A 22,669-nucleotide genomic window follows, 5' to 3' on the forward strand; every position below is an offset into this window, starting at 1 on the left:
GCGGAGGGTCCCAAGGATAGCAATATGCAGTGCCTGTTGGACAACCACATTCACCATGCTTCTTCCTTTCCAGTGGCTGCCCTAGAACCTGAGTTCGTTCTTGCTTGTGCCAATCATTTTGACAAAGAGACAAGAACTATTAGGAATGATGATGGGGAAGTGATACTCCGTCTTGATGCAGACACTATTGAGAAGGATTTTCGGAATACCACTAGCACTTGTGTACATAGAGATCTCCAAAGATAGTGCATATGAGTACTATACTTCAAGAGAAAAAGATTGCAAACGCCATATTAGTAGATGGATCAGTGAGCCACGGGTTGCTTTTACATGGTGGGCAAAGTTGTACCGTAGTGATTTCAAGTGGGAGATTGGAGACACAATCACTCTTCTCAGCAAGATGATGGGTTTGTAACATTCTAATGTTTTTGAACCATGGATGTATAAATTTATCATGCTCATAAGGCAGTCTCAACACATCTCTTGGGGTGAAATCATCAGTGATACCCTTTGTCAACAACGTGCAGCAGTTCCTTCCACTATGACGTTCTACATGAACTCGTATTGAGTATATATAGTAGTATCACTCAGACACTTCCTTGGTGTTTCTACCAAGGGTGATCGCTTGCTTATACCCGTTTGGAATTACTATGACCAACTGCCTTTAAGACCCAGCAGATTGCACTATAGGAGGGTCTAGGATGCCTTCTTTGGTCATTACATGTGCCTGTTTGACAAGACATTGAAAAAAAAAAGAGTGTCAGATGCCGCATGGGAGAAAGTGAATGAATATGGTTGCTTATTCCTTCAATTTCCAACTTTCACTTACATGAGAGTTGGATGTTATAGCGGCCTTTTTTGGTCATTCTTATGGAGTTGGGAAGACAGATTATGGCTGTTCATGCACATCAATATGTTAAGCATAAGGTTGGAATGGGAATTTCTACAAATAACCCATTGAAAATTGGCCATTATTCTCTCATTACATCCACTAAAGCCAAGGCCATGGAGATCGAAATGCAAGAAATAAAGCTCAAAAGATTCAAGCCAAGAGTTGATTTTGATTACCGAGGCATGAAGGAGAAGATCGAAAAGTCCTTTACACATGTGCATTGGATAGAAGACATCTGGGTTTATCTCCATACAAAAAAAAGAGGTTCACAAGATAGATTATTGCATACTCACTCTTGAACAAATTGTTGATCTGAACTTGGTGAACATTCCTGGAGGAATGATCGATGATGGAGAGATACTTGATCCTGAATATGTTGAAAAGAGAGTTGATGAAGCACCACTTCCATCAATTCAATGGTCACATAAGGTATGCACTTCCATTCTTGATAGATTTCAGCCTATCTCAGCTAATACCAATACTGGGCTCAAGAGCAACGGTGTTAGACTCATCAAGATCAAGATTGGAAAAGATGATTCTATAGGACCTGCCAGACTCAAGTCTGAAATCAAAGTAGACAACAAGGAAGGTGCATCATCTTCAAGCACGGGAATCAAGTTGAGGGTTATCAGAGCAATGGTACTTCCTACTGAAGAAGTGACGGTGTGAGGGAAAGAAAAGCCTCAGCTTCATATTCATGTAATTGATGCCGATGATCCAGAGGAGGATCTACAATCAGATAATGCTCCCGAGTCACCCATTTCGGAGTCACCTCATGAAGTTCCCCCTCAGATTCCTTTAGAATTACCTATGTCTTCTCTTGATGTGAATGTGGATACTTTTTCCACTGTTCATATTGTTCCTGTTTCAGCGGATGAATCTCCTCATAGAGTCATTCCAATTTCAGCAACAGAGCAATCTATTGATCATCCTCAAGAGAATTTGATGAAAAGCATCGAGGATAATCCTGCGTATACTCCTTTGTCAGAAATTGATACGTCTGCTTCTAGTTTTGATGAGTTTCATGATGCAGTCATCAGGTCCTTTGGTTAATGAGCAGTCTATAGTTGCTGTTCAAATAGTAACTTCTCCCCGGATGACAACTGTCATTCAAACATAAACTACTTCTCCCTCACTTTCAGCAGTTGCTCAAGGAGAATTGATGGCTTTACCTCCATGGCTTAGTTCTTTTACACCTAAAAGAAAGAAGCAAGAAATTTCTCTTGACATCTTTGATTTCTAGCATCTCAAGCAATCAAAACCCAAGGTCGGCAAAAGAGCTAAGATGATTTCAAGGGTAACAGTTGATAGTAATAGAATGAAGGTAGCTGAAATTGTTGAGCCAATTGTAGACAAGCCACAGGAAGAGATGCAAGCTGTTGATTACAGGATCACAAGGGTGGAGTTGGGCAAACAAACACATGAAGTGGTCAAGCATAATGCTCAACATTCTGTAGCCTCTTTGGTGCAACGGTATGATGAACTTCTAGCAAAGAAGGATAAGATTGAAGAGGAAAATGTGCAGCTTGTTGCAGCAATTCAAAAGATCACTAAGTCTTCTAATGAAGGGGACAATCCTTCAACTTCCTCAAATGCAAAAGAATCAGTCCAAGGAGTTGAAAGAGCTGCTCAAAAGGTACAAATGCTGGATTCTTGGGTAGATCATCTTCATGATTTACGTACTCAAGTATTGAAAGATGTGTTCCAAATGATGATCAAGTTGGAGACCATTGAAGAAAAATTGAACCATGCTTATGATGTTTTTAAACAGAACGTGGAATGAGTTGAAGGTAATTTGATGGTTAGGCACAAGATGCCTCAAGAAAAGTTGAATGTTTTTCAAGAACATGACATTATTCCTTCCAGAGTCATGTATCTAGAATTTGAAGAACTCTTGGAGAACGAAGTCCTTGTTCTCAAGTCACTCATTGAGGATATTGATGATGCCATGAAATTACGCACTGAAGCTTTGCAAGATGTTGTTTCTCATTGTGAGAAAGCCTCTTGTAATATTATGGATCAGAATGGAGAATTGTTGCCATAAGAAGAAGTTCTCTCAGATCTACAGATGAAGATTCACCATGAATGGAGGAATGAACAATTTTCAGTTATATCGAAACAAACTTTGGTGAAATACCAAATCTTATTGCAGGAAATCCAGTCTTTTGTTGAGAAGAACAACATCACAATCCTTCGTTGCAATGATGTTATTGTGAAAACCATGATCGTTGCAAAGAATACTCACGAACCGAATCCTAATGAACTTCAAATGATCATCCAGAAGTTTGAAGGATCCATGGCCAAACATGCTGTAACATAAGTGTTTTTCAACACTTAGTTGTAGTCTAAAACTTGTAATGTCGATATTGTAGTTTCCTTTCTGACAAGTTTACTTGTAAAAGCAATTTTGTAAATTGCAAGTTAAGTCATTACTTGCATTTTTGTAATTACAAGTAGGCTGATTACAAGTCAATTTAGAATAGGACTTGTAATTTTGAATATGTCTTAGTAGTTGAATAAGTCATGGTGGTTGAGAGAATTTCTCAAGTTAGTTGAGATCCTCCCACCTTTTTGTCAAGACTCCTCTCCTATAAATACTTGAGAAGGCCTTTTGTAATTGATATCTTTTGAAAGCAGGCAAGTAAACTCTGCTAAACTTTACAGCAAGAAAGACTTTGTGCTTTTTATATGTAAATTGAAGTTGAAAGAAATAGAACAAGATTGCTCAAGGATTGAGACTTTGTGCTAAATATCTTGAGCTTGTGTTCAATATTATCTTGCTTGTTAGTGTTTCTATAAGGGCTTAATCAAATTTGATCTGCAGACTTTGTGTTGCAAGTATCGGAGATTAATATCATTTAGAGTAGATATTCTGTTGAGAGAAGCTGTAGGACTTTGTGTCTGCACTTGTTCTTGAGAGAAAGTAGAAGTAGATTTTGTGATAAGAAATAGTTGGGAGACTTTGAGCTCACACTGGTTCTTGCTGTTTTATGTAGAGAAGAATAAGATATTTCAGACTTTGTGCTGCCATACTTTGTTCTTGTTATCATTAATATAGAAAAGGGTAGATAGGATTTCACATATTCAAGACTTTGAGCTTGATATTGCTGTCCCGAAGGAAGTGACAGATGTCTTTGTGCTTTCAGGAAATTTCATTTCCTTTCTCTCACTTTGTTTTAAAAGTTGTTACTGCTGTTATTTTCAATTGCTATCACTTTTCTGTGAAGAGAAAAGGATATAGTTTTTCTTGAAGCAAGAAGAAAAAACTGTTGTCCCATCCGTTTTTAGTTTAAGAATAGTTTATAGATAGGGGGAGCCTTACCTTAATTAGGAGAGTATCATACTCACACGCTGTGGCTGAAACCACAATATTATACATCCCCCAGGTGTACAAAATTTTCGACCAACACAAATAAAATATTGTAGCGCTTATTTTTGCAAATATCCTTTTGTTTGCTTGCTAGCTAATTTATGTTTTTTCCAAATCCTTTGGTAATGGCCCACTCAGCTAATTGAAGTGGTCCCAACGCAGATTCGCTTGCAACAATTAAATGGAATGTTGTTGTAGTACAGAGAAAATGGCACATGACAAGTTGGCTTCATGATAGAATTGCTTGTTCCATATAGTACTTCCAATAAAGGTTGCAACCCACGGCTGTTATGAGCTCCAAAAATAATTGGAGCTGTAGCTGCCTACACTACCTTATCCTTATATCTGTGGCCCAATGGAACAAGAAGAGGCCCCTATATTACCCTTTGACCTTGTAGAAATGATTATACCTATCAATTCTCTGCTCCTCTTTTTCTCTGCTTTGTTCTAATAAGATGATGCAAGAACTTTTGCCTCTTGCTGAACCCCATCTGTTGCTTCACACACCACAATATGTTGACAAATGGTTTGTGCAAGGTGATATATGAGGTAATTGATGCCTCATTTCATATTTAGCCACTTTAGTTGTGGATTAACATTATTGGATTTGTACTTGTTGTCCCATGTTTCCAAGGGAGATCTTTAGGTTTGCCACCACAACTACTTGTAGATGCCATTTTGTTTTCGGAAAAAATGGACAAAACCTTAATTATGCAGAAAAAACAGAAAAAAATTAAATAAAACCCTAGTAGCTACTACAAACTAACTCAAAATCTCTCAGTTACCGGTTCTTGCCAAAAATGGCCGGGTCCTGGTCCTGGTTCATGCCCGGTCCTGGTCCTCCCCGGTTCGACCTGGACCCACAGGGAACCCAGCCGCCTGGGCAGGAGCCGAGTGGGACCCAGGTCGAACCAGGGAGGACCAGGGTGAACCCAAGCCCGTGGGTTCCCAAAAACGAGGCCCACGGGTTAGAAACAAAGAAAAACAATTAAAAAACAAATTTTTAATCTTATTTTAACATTTTGAAACTTGAATCAGTTCAAACTTGAAACTTGAATATTATCTTTTTTGCAAATTATGAATATGATATTACATTTATGATTTATGATTTATCTGTTATCATTTATGTATCATTGTATGGGAAAGTTACATTGTATGTTTGAACTGTGAACATATATAATTTTGATTTGAAGTTTATATATATATATATATATGTTTATGTACGGACGAACCCGTACCCGTACCCGTACCAAAAAAAAATAAAAATTGCCGAATCCACGAATCCGTACCCGAATCCGAACCTGAATCCGAACCGGAACCGGTAACTTAGCAAAATCTGAAATAAAACAGTGAATAACTGAACCCTAGCACTATAAATCTATAATGGAGGAGCAAACAAGAAAGCAAAGTTGGAAAAATGTTACATGCTAATCAAATGCAGCTGAATTCAGGCTGATGAGTTGGCTAATCTTGATCAGTGCTCACTCCCAAAGGACTGCAAACTTATGTGCAATGCGCCAACATATGAACAACTTGAATGCTTGAAAAAACTGATGCCAAAACTGATGAAAATGGTTTCTTTTTTGGTATGGACTCTTTTATTCGATCAACAGACAAGTTTCTGATTCAGACTCATGAGTTATTGGTGAGTTTTCAGTAAAAAAATCTGCAAAAACTGCTGTCAAGCTTTTCTATGAATTATTTATGGAGCTTTTCTGACCCATTAGTAGTAACAAGTCTTGCAAATTTTTCTGGTTTTCTAAATGACACTCTTTCACCGAGTTGTCTTTACAAGTTGCTTCTGGAGCCTGTCTGACATGTGATTTCTTGCGAGTCTGTCAAGTTTTTGCTGGTTTTTTGAATTATGCTCTTTATGAATTCAGTGCTTTATAATTGCATTGGAACCTATTGAATGATGGATGTACAATCTCGAGTAAGGAAGAATTATATTAATGTCCTATGTTGACCAAAATAGGTCAGTAGGACTTGAAAGTATCATGAGCCAACATAACCTAATTGATTGGTAATATAATATTGTCATATGGCCTTTGAATTGGAACTCTAAGTCAATTTTATGTTCTGTAGCACCGATATATAGGTGAATTTGACAATGCCTGCAACATGAGACATTGAAGGTTAATGGCAATTTAAAGAACTCTTACTAGATAACATCCTTATTCCCATAAATAAGTAGTATTTCTTTCGAACTCTATGTACTATGTATGATCTTGAAGCACTTATGTGGAGCTATGTTACACTCAGACACTCAGCAACAATGTATTTTTAAAGAAAAATCTATATATTTGTACAATGGATGGTCAATGCTAGTTACAACTTTCAAGGTAATAGTGAATTGATATTTACAAAGCATGTCCTTTAAACACAAGTGGTAAGATGCATTATCTATTCTAATTGGTGACTTATTCATTCACAGTGTCCTGATATTTTAGTTTATGATTAGACATTTAATTTATATGTATGACTTTGATGGTCATGATAGTAAAATTAAATATTATACTTGTGCATTGCATCCATACTACAGAAGGAAGAGAACTTATGTGTCAAAATTTTACTGTTTTAATGCTTACAATTTTTTTGGCCTTGTGGTTGCTGACAGGCTTTTCGTATGCTTTTGCAATGGGGAGTTCAACCTTCATGGTTTGATGCTCATATATCACTGAATGATATCGCCACTACATATACTTCTGGAATTCCATTGACCCTAGAGCAGAAAGATCTTCGTAAATACATGCTAGATACAACTCTTCCTGTGATTGGTGATTTGGTTGTTCCAGAATTACTGCTGAAAATTTTAGAACCTTACCGAAAGGCAGGTAGTACACTTATACGCAAATTTGCTTAGTGGAACATGTTAATATTCAGTTATATAAGAAAAAGATTGACTAAATTAGGCTGTGCACAACTTCTTGTCAGGGCGTCTATTCAACAATGACAGGATCCGAAGATATACTAGTTTGCTCGGTAAAGGATGCACAGCAAGATTTGCTTTTGCTGCCATACATTTTGGGGAGTTCTCTGAAGCTCTCTTTTGGTTACAGCTTCCACACATCCTTTCTTGTCTGACCGAGAAGATACACGAGAAATCCCTCAAACAAACAAAATCCATCAAACCATCCGCTGAACTAACCACATCTGAAGCATTGCACATAGCAAAATCAACAAGAAGGATTGCATCATTAAAAGAAAGGAAAGATGAAGTTTCCGACATTTCAGCACGGAGCTTACAAGATTGCAGTTCCCTTCCCACGTTACAACTGGTATTGTAATATATTGCACATGGGGAAATCTCTTTTATTTGCACGAATATTGTCATATGCTGGCAGCAACTTTAGTTGAATTTTTAATGTCCATCTTAATCATAGCAGTTAATAGTTGTGCATTCCCTAAGCTTCTTAATTGTTATGGGACTCCAAAGATGAGTTTGAACCCACATATCAATATGAGCTTAGAGTAGAATTTCAATGAGCATACTTGTATAAGTGTTTTCTTTCATTCTCAGCCATATCAAGGATCGGGAGTGACTCCATCTGGCCAAGGTGCATTGTATGTGGATGCCCTGGAGCGTATATCATGGCATGGTGAGCTAGGAGGAGGAGATGCATCTCAAAAACGTGTACACGAGTAAGATCAAATTGGGATATTTTGGTACTTGTTTAAATTGTGAATGCAGTTAGCTATTGTGGTGTATGCGTTATTATGAAAATTATAGTAACTAGATGGAAGGTAAAGTATTCCCATTGGAGGACTTTTTATTTAGTGAGTGCTTTATTTTGTTGCATTTCAACAAAATCAGGTCATCACTCAATTGTGCATGGTGTATGTGGTTGCATTCCTTTGTTTTCTATTATTTAAGATTTTGAACAGGCAGTAAGATTCCAATGACCGATTTTATATTTCAATTACTGACACTTGAATCCTTCTATTTCTTTCCTTAGTTAAGGTCGATAATTCCACGTGAGAATGAAGCAATATAGATTAAGCTGTAGCCTTCTGAAGATTTTCCTATACTGTTGGTTTCAAGTCAAAAGGTCACTTTGTAGAGGTCACTGCAGCTGTAGAAGTAGGGTTTCAAGCTTATTTGCCAATGTTCAAATCTTTGTTTGAAGCTAATCTGCAGCACAAACAGCACTTCATCCAAGCCTGACTATAGCAGGTTCTGAATGCATATAAGTGCACCAATCTGAAGATCCTGTCCATATTTAAAAGTGGTTCGATTCATGGTGAGAAGCATTCCTATGACGGATTGGGTCTTAGAAATATAAAAATTAGAAAGACCCCATTTTGAGTGCTGAAACTTGTGTGTGTAAAGACTGTCCAAAATGGCAGACACAAAAATTCAATTCTCCAAGAATAGAAGCATGCACAATAATGTGATTGAAATGGAATTGTGAAAACATAGCAAAAGTGTGCGAAAAAAGTTCTAGGCACACATGATGGCAAAGAGGGGGCAAAATTTGATCAAAATGAAGGAAGGCTAAAAACCTCCCAGCTGCATGCCATAGCTCATTTTGGCCAGAAAGCTAAAAAAATTCAAACGATAGGTGTATACAGTCATTTTGGAAAACTCTTAATTTGCAAGGAGAAACGATCATCTATGAGGTGTGCTCTAGTCTGCAAAATGCCCAATACTGACACATTTAAGAAAAAGTGTCCCAGGTGACTGTAGGCAAGTGCTTTGTGAATTGATATCTCAGATTTCAAATAATGAAAAAGGGTCATTCTGAGATGAAACAAGTACCCATGGTTGGTCCCTCGAGATTTTAATTTTTGAAGAAGAATTTGGGATTCCAGGAGTATGTGCATCATTCATTGCCATTGCTGCAGGTTTTAGCAGCACTTTGTCATCAGTTTCCTTTACTGCCATACATATGAGTGAGAGTTTGAGTCGGATTTGCTGAGGAATACAATTCCAGAACATCTATAGCAGTGGTCACTTTGCCACTTCAAGGTTTCCATTGTCTGTTCAAAATCACAAGGATTTGTTAGAAGATTTCATAGTAGTTTCGTTGCTCCATCGCGAACTCCTGCCGCTCCTCCTCCTGATGAGAACTACCCTCATCTAGGTCCACAATCTCGGGAAAAGGACGTGGCTGGGGTGAGGCAGGCGGGGGTCCAGTGTTGCATAGGAGGCATCTCATAGTGACCCAACCACTTATCCATGGTGGCATCATCATTTGTGGCCATTACGGTCACCATGCCCTCCGCTGCCGTCACCTCTGTGTGTACAGGTTCCCTCGGTATGGCAGACTCAGTGCAAGGAGGTTTGCTGTGAACTGATGATACTGTTGGAGCTCCCTCTGCCACATTCTGTGCCTAAACCACTAGTACGTCTCCTGTCGGAACTGCTCTGGTGACACTAGAGGGTGTCAGCAATGGAGGTCGGGGTCTCAACAACCCAAATCCTGGAATGGGCATGACAGGTATTGCTCCCACTGTCACCCCCGAAGTCGGAAGGGGTGTCAATCCTCCATCCGAAGTCAATACTGCTGGCGCATACACTAGTCGACCCACTCCCACAGGTTGCAATCCACCTGCCGGGAATCCACGAATACCTCTCGTCATGTGCCCAAAGGACACCGTGTGACCACGACTCTTTGACCTCTCCTCTGTACCAAGGGTTTTCTCTACTTCTTTTCGGCTAGCAAGGTGGAATGCATCATGACTTTGGCTGCTCCTAGAAGAAGTATCATCGGAATCTTCCCCTTCCTTTGCACTACTATCATCCTCTTCTTCAGCCTCTTCCTCTGCATCTTCGTCAACTGTCTCTGTCTCCTACTCATTTTCTAACATTATTACGTGTGGTGGTTGCCTTCGCTTCCTGTTGGAATGGGCTTCCCCACTACCTGTGGCGGTATCCAGGTGGGTCCAATAGAATATGGCTTGCTGCGAAGATTCCAACATCTCCCGAGGTTTCCAGACATGCTTCTCTGGAGAGACCTGTGTGCGTACAGTATCAAGAAATAACCCTATCGCATGGAACGCCATGTAAACTGTAATGTCCCCATTTGGGCATTTCCTTAATTTCATTCTGAACAAGAATTCAAACTTAAAGTGAGAACTCTAATATAAAATTTGCCCAAATTGAAGACACTTCGGTACGATATTTAATTTAGATTTATTATAAAATAGTTGAGAAGATAGACTTATCTTGATTCACTCCTTGAGATTGTTGTGTCAAGGATAAACTTTGATCATGTATTGGGCCTTTATATCAACGAATTATCGCACCTCTTGCAATTGCTAATATTAATCATTGCTTTTGAAGGTAATGGCTGGTGGTTGTTTGTTCTCTTATCATCTTTTACAATCTCACATTCATATCTATGCTAATGTTGCTCCTTCATGAAAACAAGGCTTCTAGATTCCCATCACGGCCCCTTATCTTCACGTATTGGTTTATTACTATCTATTTATTCTGATCCATAACGATGCATCGTAATCCTCCTTGCTTGTAATATTCCCGGAATGGATGTATTGTTCCCTGTATATATATATATATTTGAAAGGTGACATCTCTTCATTATTCCCTGTTCTAAATCTCACGTCTATTCCTCCTCCCTAAAGCCAAAGTGTTGGCTCAGGCTGATCGAATCTGCAGAGGATGAATAAGAAAGATGTTAGATGCCATGATGGATGGGATTTGATTGCCATCTTATATCTTGTTGAATGAATAGACACCTCTCCACACCCTTTCGTAATTATTGTTATTTGTTATCTTTAATCGACGCCTTAGTTATTTTTAGCTACATAGGTGGTGAATATAATATCTAGTGGACACCGATATTCCCTTAATCATTATACTTGGTCCTAGTTTATGTATTCCCTGGAGACAATTCGTAGCCTTTGATTAGTCGCTACTCCTCTCATCATGCTATAGGCTGAATGTATATAATCGCTTTAAGTTATGAATCGTTACTTATCTATCGGTCACTATCAACATATGCCTTAGTCGATCTGGGGTAATGAATTATCTTCCAACCCATTGTTCGTATAATCTTTTATCGTAGCTTCCATATTACCCAAATCACTGATATACTAATCATCAATAACGTAATCATTGTTATCGACCAGTGTTTGGTCAATATCGCATTTCTTCATAAGTTATCGATTGGTAGATAATAATCAATAGTTAACATCATTTAATTTTATCCAGCTTGCTTGGGTTATGAGATATCAATTAATATCATGTTGATTGTCCTCTGCAGTTGTTGACCAATTGATTTACCAATGGCAACCTATTGGATTCATGCGGATATCTTTAAGGGGCTGACTTGTAGCTCTTCCATATAGTGTAAAGATGATACAAGGTGCTTTCTTAATAATACTTGATGAGGTTCAGTTTGGGGACATCACATTAAAAGATTTGTGTTGTAGGGTCAGAAATTCATGAACTCTGTCGGACACTACTGCAGCCCAGTTGTACACTGTCGCATTCCTCAGTCAATTCATAAGTGCAATCATTGGTACTGCCATGTCTGACGCCCTGCTGGCTCCAGTAAGTCTGTTTTTCATGACATCTAGTAGGCACTGCCATTCTCTTGGAACGATTTACGTTTTTTTGAACCCTCTGCCCTTAGGTGCCTTAATCGCTGCCCATTCCTGTTCTGAGAGATCACTTCGACATATCAGCTGTAGCAGTTGCTCCTTCCTCTTTGGCGACATCTTAGTCGCATTCTTGTCTACTTTCTTCCCCTCAGTTGGTATGCCAAAGAGCCTGGCAAAATCCTCGGGCGCAACTGATATTGTCACAGTGCTCTACTGATAAGAGAATGTCGATGCCCTTGTTGCGCTATTGTATGTGGCCACCATCGTTCGCAGACATGGCTCAAAATCCCTGATCGCAAAGATGGGCATTTTAATTGCCCAGTGCACCCGTGCTTTCCTTAGAGGTTGCTTAATCAAATTATTATCTGGGGTCTCCAGCCACCAGGTTCAGCATACACTTCCACTTAATCCTTCAAATCTAACAGTGTTAGATGTGATTTTTACTGGCATTGTCTTCTTTTTGCCCTTTCCTGTGTCTGTTGGTCCTGCAACTTTTACTCCAGATTGCAATACTCTCTTTCCCTTGTCCATGCTTGCCGTGCTTGCTTCCGCCATCCTTCCTGACTTCGACTATTGCGCTAATTGCTGCAACCATTTTTGCCAGTCCAACTTCCCCAGTCTTGGTTTTGCTATTTCCATCAATTCGTTTTAATTGCCAACGCCAATATAATATTTTTCAAATGTCGTTACTTTTGTTTTGCCGGCTACAACGATGTTGGTATGGCTTTGTACTACCTTGGACATGTACGGATTGTACGTAACCCTCACCCTCTTGTTCGATTCTTTTCACTGACCCCGTGTACGAATTTCAAGTCTGCACTCCTTGATTTGTACGGACAACGGGGGTGTATAGATTCTTGGACCCCACAATAGTACGATGTAAATCTCGCCCTCACCGTACGAAATCACTAGATGCTTTGAGTCGTACGGCTGCTTATACTCCATCCTTGGCGTACAAACGATCTGCTTTAGTGTGTACGGATCGCCTCCACCATACGGAATTTGAACTGCGGTCATACGAAAATCACTTTATATAGCCGTACGACCCCTGTGTCTACTCCTCCGACTGTACGTATTGATGTCGCTGTACAGATTTCATGGATTGCACCGTACAGATTTCGTGTTGTCTCGTCTTTGTCACCATACAGAATTCGCCCTCACCTTCCTGTGATTGTACGGATTTTGATTTGCTCCCCTGTCACTTTAGGGATTTTGATGTGCTCACTTTTGCCAATGTATGGATTTTTATTTACCTTGACCATATGAGAATTGCTTGAGTTGTACGAATTTCATCATTGTCAATTCTTTCTATCAAATATGTTTTAATCTGTTTGTACGGTTTTGATGACAAGACCGTGCAATGAGTACTCCGTTTTTTTTTAAATTTTTTTTTTTTTAATTTATTTTTTATTGTAAATAAAAAATAAAATAAGTACCTTTTCAACTTGTCCGGCTAGGCCCTGCCTTCGGACAAACTGGGTCATTCCATTGCTTCCTATGATGGTAGACTTTTAATTTCGACCCGCTTACCATCTCCTTTATTGGTTGGTCGTCCAATGTGGACAACTTAATCGCACCATTGTCAGGTACTTCGCGAATTTTATATGGCCCCAGCCAGCTGATTTGAATTTTCCAAGTGTGATCTCATTCTGCTCGTTATACTTCAACTCCTACTGACCTGGACGGAACTCCATGTGTCGAATATGCTTATCATGCCAAAATTTCAGTCGTCGTTGGGCGTTTTCGGTGGCCCATTGGGCCATCATTCTTTGTTCGTCCAACTTGCCCAACGCGTATAGTCGCTGCCGTAGGCTTGCCATATCTCCTAGGTGGTTCTCAATTGCTATCCTTAGTATCGGAACCATGAACTCTGCTGGCACAATGGCCTCTTGGGCGTACATTAACTGGAAGGGTGTCTGGCCCGTCATGACTTTGTAGGTGGTCTAGTATGCCCATAGTATAGATGGCAACTTCTCTTCCCAATATTCCTATTCAACTATACATGACTTATAGATTACAGACACCAATATTTTATTAGTGGCCTCGGCCTGCCCGTTGGCCCTTGGGTAGTACGGGTTTGACAAGGAATGAAATTTTTTGAATTCTGTCGTGAGCAGCTTGACTACATGGTTCACAAAGTGCCCACTGTGATCACTCGTTAGGTGAATTGGAATGTCGTACGTTGTGATGATCTGTTCATAAATGAACTTAGTCGTACTCCAAGCTGAGTTATCCGACAGTGTGCGCGCCTCGGCCTAGTTGGTGAGGTACTCTGTCGCCACCACAATGTAACGACAGCTTCGGGTTCTGCTAGCCTTCAAGGGTCCAATAAAATCCAGACCCCAGCGTTCGAACTACTTCTGGGCATGGGATGAATTGAGGGGCATAAAGTCCTGTTTCAATGGTTTTCCTGCCCTTTGGCAAGTATCGCAACCCACCACCCATTCCCGCGCATCATTATACAAGGTGGGCCACCATAGTCCGGCAAGCAGTACTTTGCCTGAGGCGGTGTTTGGACCCATGTGGCTTCCTGCGGGCCCTTTGTGTGCTTCCCGTAGCAATTCTAGAATCTCTTCTTCCATCACACACCTTCTGAGGACTTGGTCGGGTCCCATTTTGTACAAGAACCCATTAATCGGCTGGAATTTCTTGCTTCTCAGGACCAGCTTTCGTCTCTCGCTTTGTAACATATCGGTTGGGAAGCGAGAAGTGGACAAGAACTCCCCTATGTTTGCATACCACGTAGGGAGTGCGACAATTTGGAACAGATGTGCGTCGGGAAAGGCATCATTGACTCCCTCTGGTGGCTCGCCCGACTTAATTTGGGACAATTGATCTGTGATCACATGGCTCCTACCTGGCCGTTCAGTTATTGTGAATGTGAACTCTTGAAGGAGTAGTAGCCACTTGCTTATTTTGTCTTGAAAAATGGGTTTATTTACGAGGTACATCAACGCTTGGTGATCCACATAAAAAGTGAAAGGTGTTTCTAGTAATTAGTGTTAAAATTTTTGTACGACAGACAATTCCAAGGGCTTCCCTCTCGGTGGTACTATAATTCTTGTCGGCTTTCGATAGCAATGGGGTGCTCCAACCCATGTCCTCCTTCTTGTGCTACCGTAGCCTCAACGGCATAGTTCTAGGCATCCACATGTACCTGGAATTCTCGGTCCCAGTTTGGATAGGCCAGAATGCATGTGGCCACCAGTCTCCTGAGTTCATCGAATGCTCCCCCTTGTGTCGATCCCCACACATACGATTCGCACTTCTGTGTCAGCTTGTCCAATGGGAATGAAAGTTGAGCAAAGTTCTTAGTGAACTTCCGGTAATATCCTATATGTCCTAGGAAGGACTTTACTCCTGTCGCGTTAATGGGCGGCTCCATCTCCACAATTACCTGTACCTTGTCCGGGTTAGTTTTAATTCAGCCATGCAAACAATGTGGCCCAACAACTTCCCTTGCGGTACCATAAATCTGCAATTCTTCGGATTCAAGGCCAGCTTGACCCTCTGGCATCTCTTCGTGCATTCCTGCAGTGCCACTAAGTGAGTGTCTTCGCTACTAAAAATAGACCAGTCATGTAAGAAGGCCTTAAAGTTTCCTACAGACATTTGGTCGAAGATGTGGAGGACTATCCTCTGAAATGTTGTCGGGGCATTGCACAAACCGAACGAACATTTGGTTGTACGCATATACTCCATCCTCTACCACAAAGGTGGTCTTTAACTTGTCCTCCTCAGCTATCGAAATTTGATTGTATCCCGAGAAGCCATCCAGAAATGAGTACATTTCATGGCCAGCCACCTTCGCCAGCCATCTTAGCCAGGATGCTGTCTGTGAAAGGTAATGGGAACGGATCCTCGATGTTGACTGTGTTGAGGCACCTAAAATCCATGCAGATGCGGATCTGGTTGGCCTCCTTCAGCGAGATCACGATCGGCGAGACCCATTCACTTGTCTCCACTCGAAATATGATGGCGACCTCCAGCATCAGCTTGATTTCTTTGTTCACCTTGGCCGCACAGGTTTTATTCATGCGGTACGGCCTCTCCCGTACCGAGTGGGCTCCAGGGACCAACAGTATCCGATGGACACAAAATTCGGGTGGGACTCCTTACAGATCTTTGTAGGTCTAGGCGAACACGTCCTTGTATTCCATAAAAAAATTGAAGGTTGCCGCCTTTAGCATCGGATTCCAATCGTCTCCCACCCAGATATTTTGAGGGGTCGCATCATCTCCTAGGTTTGTCTCCTTTAGGGTGGGGTCTTTGTATTGCATCGGTTTGTCCTTTGTAAACTCGTATGCCAGGACGTCATTCACTCTGGCGTCTCCCTCGTACTCCCTATATTCTGGCGGGAACTCATCTTTCTCGCCTGGCTCCTCTTTAATTTGTAGCATGTGGTACGTAGGATGATAGACTTCATAGTCCTCCATTTTCCAGTGGAATAGCCCATTCAACGAGCCTACCTCATCTTTAGAGCAGTCTTCTAATTCAAGAACACCTTCGTCGTTCGGCTCCTTTTTGTTCTCATCCACCACGAATTCTCCATCGGAGTCAGAATCTGAAGAAGAGGCCTGGACTTCACTCACCATCTGTGTCCGAAGGTCGATGATGAATTTCCAACCCCCCTTCTCCATGGACAACGTGTTCCTCTTCCAGTTGTGATTTACTTTGGCTTTAATCAGCAAGCCTCTTCCCAGGATTGCGTCATAGCCCCTTTTCTTCAAGGGAATCACCACAAAGTCGAAAACGAACGGTTGAGTGCCGATCGTCGATTGTTGAGGATGAGTGTCTTGATGGGTTTGATACCGTGCTGGTAGGCACCCACCAGGTTGAATGTCGGCGGTCGTAGTGTTGGCTTGCCCAATTTCCGCCATGTCTCTTCGGGAAGTACATTCACCCCAGACCCTGTCTATGATGGTGTCGGTGAGGATCGTACCTAATATCTCCATTTCCACTATTGTCGGGTGTTTCCCGCTGTTCACCGCCAACAACATGGGGTCAGCCGAGGGGATGACCGACACCTGTGTGTGAAGTGTTGCTGTACAGATCGACACTTTTATGGCATTAGTGATGGCTTCTCTTAATCTGGGCGTGGTGTTGAGCAGGTCCTGGAGTTTGATGGGTACCTCGGTCTGCAACACTTCTCGGATGCTATTCTGTTTAGATTCAACAGGTGTACTTGTCGGAGTTTCTTGGGGATCCTTCCTCATTTCCCGCTCAATATCTGCCTTGGCTGCCCGTACTTGTTCCTTCTCTGTACAGGGGCAGGATAAGTAGCCTTCTTCCTTTGTGCTCTAGTGATGGTGAGTGTCTCCCTTTCATTGGACTTTTCAATTGTTAAGAAATTTATTTCAGACTTTGGGCAACTCCCATTGTCGTGATCTCCTGGGCCGCTCCACCAGCACATATGGTGAGGGGTGTCTCCCTTGGGACAATCACTTGCATAGTGTCCCCATTCATTACAGGCTTGACATTGGATCATCAGGCGGCCTTTTGCATCATACTGCACTCGGTGAGTGCTATTGTTGTTATTCTTTCCTCCTCGTCTATTGTCGGAAGATGCTCTGGTATTGGCCGATTGTTGTGGGTTAGTAGTTACCGGGGCTGTGGAAGGTTGGTCCTGAGTCATAAGCCACTTGGGCGCTTCTCGTTTTCATATTGTACAGACACTCCTTGGTGGAGTATTCGAGTACTTGACAAATGTCATAGAAAGCTTTCTTCGGGCATGTACCCTAGTGTGGCCTTCCCCCTTGCAATCTACGCACCACAAGTCCCCTTCGTTCTTACTGCTGCTCCCCTTCATTGCTTTGAATTCTCTCATCCTCCTATGCATGTCCTTTTGTAGAGTGTGAACTTTCTTGCTTGAGTCCTTGTCACTACTGCTCTTAGAGGAACCATTGTCTCCCAATGATTTATCCTTCTTCTTCGACGTCTTGCCTTCGCTCTCGAAGTCCATGGCAAGGTTGTATGCATCCTCATACGAGGTAGGAGGGATAATCTTCATCTTCTACCTGAGGGAGGATCTCAGTCCTTCCACGAACCACCGCTTTTTCAATCCATCAGCGGGTTGATTATCCATCTTTTCGAGCAATTCTTTGAGTCGCTGGTTGTATGCTCGTATTGTCTCGTTCTTCCCCTGCTTTGTGCACAAGATTTCGGCGACGATTTCATTGTCGTCCTGAAGGATTTGAAACTATGTCTCGAAGGCTTTTTGTAGCTCGTCCCAAGTACCTACCTTCGTCTTGTCTGTATCCGAGTACCAGTCAATGGCTACCCCACGTAGGGTGGCGGGAAAGTGCACCACCGATTCAACTTTGTTGGTCACTCCATTGGCCGACCAGATCGTCACACATGTACGACAGTGCTGTACAGGATCTTCCTTCCCGTCTCCTCTGAATTTAGGCAACTTCTTCTTGTTCGCCATTATGCTCCTTGACTGTGGCCCACTCTGCCCTCGAGAACTCGACCCTCTAGAAACTGGCCCTCCTGAAACTGGTCCTCTAGAAATTGGCCCTCTAGGAATTGGTCTGCGGGAACTTGGTACGTTGGGTCCCACCAAGTTCCTCTGACTTCCAGGGTTTGATGAGCTTGAACCGAACAGATTCCTTCTACTATCGTGCCCTTGTGTCCTCTCGACACCTTGGGCCGCACTGATATCTCCCACTTCTCTGTTCTCAGTCTTGGTCTCCTTTTCTCTCCTGGTCTCCTCACCTCTATATGGCGTGTACGGCTCTACTACACTTTCGTCACCAATCTCCTCCAACATGAGGGAAAGGTCCCCCAACCGTTTCCTAGTGGCTTCTATCAATACAAAAACTTGGCCCTCGCCAGTGGAGCCATCATTACCATTCCCTCCACTTCCTTCCGCGGCAATTTTTTTCAGCCGTCTCCATTGTTCGGCTTATTGTTCCAACCTTAGCACCCTCGCTATTGCCTCATGCTCGTCTTCCTCTTGTCCCTTCGGTACACGATTTCTATCTTTGTTCAGCGTCACGGGCATCAATTCTCGCGTTTCGTCGAGTGGAAGGTTCGTCGGCGACCTTCCTCACGTTCCTCCTCTTGTCGACTCTCTTCAAATTGTTGTAAAATTTGTTGACGACGGTTCTCACGGTAGGTTTTCTCTCGGCGTGTTTGTAGGGAAAGAAATGCTTGTGCCAATAGGCTAGGTAGGTTATTCATCAACCGTTTCACCACCAGACTTACGCCAAGGGCACTCCACATGACCCTCTCAGGGACGTCCTCCGCTGTGGCTTCCCTTCGTACGTAGGTTTTGATTGATGCTTGTAAGATGGAGGTGAAGTCCCGTGTCAGTGGCCTTTCTCCTTTAAACAACTCCTTCGGCTCTTCCTCGGGATTGCTACTTGTCCCCTCGCTCAATGGTTGTCCCATTATCATCATGCCATGTAGTTTGCTCCCGTCATTCCTAGGTTTAACTTGGCAACGACACCAGATGTTTTGCCCCCGAGGGGTGTGTGTACATTCAATGCATAACAGTACAAAGATATAGGAAATGTAACAATACACAAAGATGCAAGTGAGAAGAACTTATATGTCTGTATTCATTGATTCTAAAATGCCAGTACAGTCAAAACATAGTTTTCTTAAGCAATTTCCACACACTGAAATAAAAACGTGTAATGTTTCCAGTTGGGGATTGGGTTATTTGGCGTCCAAGTCCTGCAAACAAACGTTAGTGTACAAACAATATGGAAGGTAATTAAACATATATATTTATTTGTGTAATTATACTAGAAAGAATGTGATACGTTATTCTACCTATTTAACCAATAATGTTAAACTAATTTATTGTTATCTATAAAAAGGATACAATACGTAGTTGGACCTTACCTGGATTGACCCAACCCTCTATTGAGAAACACTTCTCAGTTAGGAGCAATCCAAGATGTCGTCCTCCTAAGGTCTCTATTTGGGATCTCTATTAATGAGTGAAATCATTAATGCTCTCAAGCTTGGCAGAGTTCCCACCCCTGCTCAAGCCCCTCTAGCTCTAACATATGCATATGGTTTAATCTCTACGATATATATCATCTCTAAGAGATTCTCTATGAATCTCTCTCTGGATTCCTCTGGGAATCTTTGCATTCAACTCTGCTCTGAAATGCCTCAACGATTCCTAGCTCTGTAAATTTCCTCTGAAGTAATATCTATTTCCTTTGTTTTAATTCTGAGTGTATTTCTACTGTCTTATGGTAATTTGTTTTTTTCATTTTTTTATTTTTTAACATTACTAATATATTACTATTATAATATAATCCTGAAAGTATCCCTGTTTCTATAAATGTTATTATAATTCTGAGTGCATCCCTATGTTGCTAATTCTGAATATATCCCTGCAACGTTAATTCTAAATGCATCTCTGTTATTTTAGAATGCACCTCTGTGTTTGATCGGCTATTCTATTTAAGTCTATCTGATTCGAGTTTATACGATATTATTTATGAGATATTTGCTATGGCTTAGGGTGAACCACTTACAAATTACTTGCTGGAGGTGTATCCTGGATATGCTGGGAACGCTTCCCTCTTCCCACGATTTGCTTCCAACCTTGTATTCTCTTCCTATCCTTTTTTTTCCTTCCTTAGCGCAACCTCGTGGTCCTTATGTATTCTGCTTGGTTCCCGTCAAGGGGCGTGACTACTGTGCGTGACCCTGTGCGTGACTCCCGTGCGTGACTCCTGTGTGTGACTATTGTATTTTTGTTTGCCTATGTTTAATCTTTTCGTGACTTAATTTTTGTTTTGCCTGATTAATAATAAAGTTGAGTATAATAAAACATAGTTTCGTTTCTTTATTTTAATTCATTACCCGCTCCAATGCTCCTTAACATTATTTTATCCTTAATGATTTACGGGTTACTTTCTTTTTTATTTGTTTCATCATTATTAATTTATATTTACTAAGATTTATTCTTTATTAATTATTATTTGCCCCTTATGTTATTTGTAGCATTAATTAAAAGGTGATATATATATATATATATATATATATATATATATATATATATATATATATATATATATATATATATATATATATATATATATATATATATAAAGAAATGAATAATAATTAAATAATAATTAATTATTATTTGCCCCTTATGTTATTTGTAGAATTTGATTAAAAGGTGATATATATATATATATAAATGAATAATAATTAAATTATAATTAATAATTATTTATTTATTTATTAATAATTAAAATTGTTGTGTATTTGACAAGAATAAGGTATCAGGATATCATATTTACATTAATCGGGGGTCATTGCAAAACCCAAGTACATATATAGAGGTGTCGGTACAGGTTGCTCAGTGCCAACTGCCGCCAACATTCAGGTAACGACCGACCCTTAACACACTTAACATTCTAATTAGGATATGACATAATTACCCGACAACACATGTCAACAGTTTTAAGCGAGTTGCAGTCATCACAAGGAAAGTACATAGCAATAGCATGGGACTCTGAAAGTTCTATCATTTTCTTCACTCTTCATCCGAGGTGTGTCAATGATCGATTGTCAGGGTTTCATTTGTGACAAGGCCTACGGATTTTAAACACTTAGTCTTGTGAGCATGGAGAGATGATGACGATTGGCATGTTTTTTGATAAAAAACCTAGATTCAAGTTATTCGGACAGCTCCAAGGAATCCACTTGGACTCAATTTGATGAATGGACCTTGGAATACTTTGGTAATTTCAAAAAATAGGTGTGAGTTCTAATTGCATCTTGGATGAGAATATTCAGCTTCTTAGTATGATTGGTGGAAGATGATTATTTTAATGGAGCTAAATGCCAAACTTTAGTGTGAGGGACTAATAACACTTGTTAGTTTATAGTTGTTTGGGGTGTTTATGTTTTGTTATGTATGGGTTGCCGAGAAGTTCCTGTGGGGTAGTTGGTAGTTGATAGGTTGTGACAGTTGGCAGCTTGGTCAACTGTCGGGTCTATATAGTGTATGGATGGAACCTCGGCAAGCCAGCATTGTACTGACATATTTGGAATGAAATAAAGATACCATAATTTTGCCATATCTGTGTTTCCTGTAATTGTTATTTATGCTTAAATATACATGAATGTTCATGTTGCATATGTTGTTGGTACGTGTTGAATACTTTTGTTTATCCGTGAGTTTACCAACCTCACTGTAGGGACTAAATATTTTGGCGCCGTTGCCGATTCGAATTCCGGAGATCAATATGGTGGCAGGCAATAACCACTAATGGGCCGACCATTTCAGTAGTAGTTAATAGTCACTGAAAGTGATACACTCGAGGAGCCCACGCAGGCAGAAGCCAGAGAGGATCAACTGACGGGAGATTTGGTGGAATTGTGGGACATTTTCGTCACCCAGTACATGCGGAGAGAGCGGTTCCTGAAGGCACGATATGTTGGGAGCTCAGACTAAATTCTGTCGTGTTTGATCTTCTGGGGAGCCTTCCTAGATTGTTGGTACGAAACCTCATGGAATGGTAGGAGCAAAGAGAAGAAACTAGTCGGGAACATCATCAACAGCAAATCCTGCAGCAATACGAAGAAAGGAGCTGTAGGGAAGAAGAAGAGAGGGATACGAGCAAACACCATACCCCCCACAATTAATGCCCCTACGTCCCAACAAGGATCGACGGCGTATTGGTGTCAATGGAGAAGCAGGTGAGAGGTCTGTACGGAGATCCCTACGGATGAAAGTACAAAACGAATGCAGACGTCGGTCGCGAGAGATTGCCGAAGGGCGGGAGAGATCGGAAAGGCGAAGCAAGAGTCAGAGTATGAGTCGGAGCCATAGTCGGGAGAGATAGAAACCGCGTACG

At 41.1% G+C, this 22,669-nt stretch overlaps 1 protein-coding gene across 5 annotated transcripts in view; it reads left to right on the plus strand.

Moving 5' to 3' along the window:
• The window catches only part of LOC131031599 (uncharacterized), a 250,528-nt gene that overhangs the window by 123,863 nt on the left and 103,996 nt on the right, over positions 1-22,669 (plus strand). For all 5 annotated transcript variants that reach the window (XR_009103063.2, XR_009103062.2, XM_057962752.2 and 2 more), the window contains 3 exons: positions 6,880-7,096; positions 7,197-7,540; positions 7,783-7,904. Coding sequence is in view for 3 of the 5 variants with exons in the window: in XM_057962752.2 (XP_057818735.2) it covers positions 6,880-7,096; positions 7,197-7,540; positions 7,783-7,904 (683 nt within the window). In the remaining 2 variants the exon portion in view is untranslated. The remainder of the gene's footprint in view (positions 1-6,879; positions 7,097-7,196; positions 7,541-7,782; positions 7,905-22,669) is intronic.

Source organism: Cryptomeria japonica, chromosome 2 (genome assembly GCF_030272615.1).
Source record: "Cryptomeria japonica chromosome 2, Sugi_1.0, whole genome shotgun sequence".
Lineage (NCBI taxonomy): Eukaryota > Viridiplantae > Streptophyta > Pinopsida > Cupressales > Cupressaceae > Cryptomeria > Cryptomeria japonica.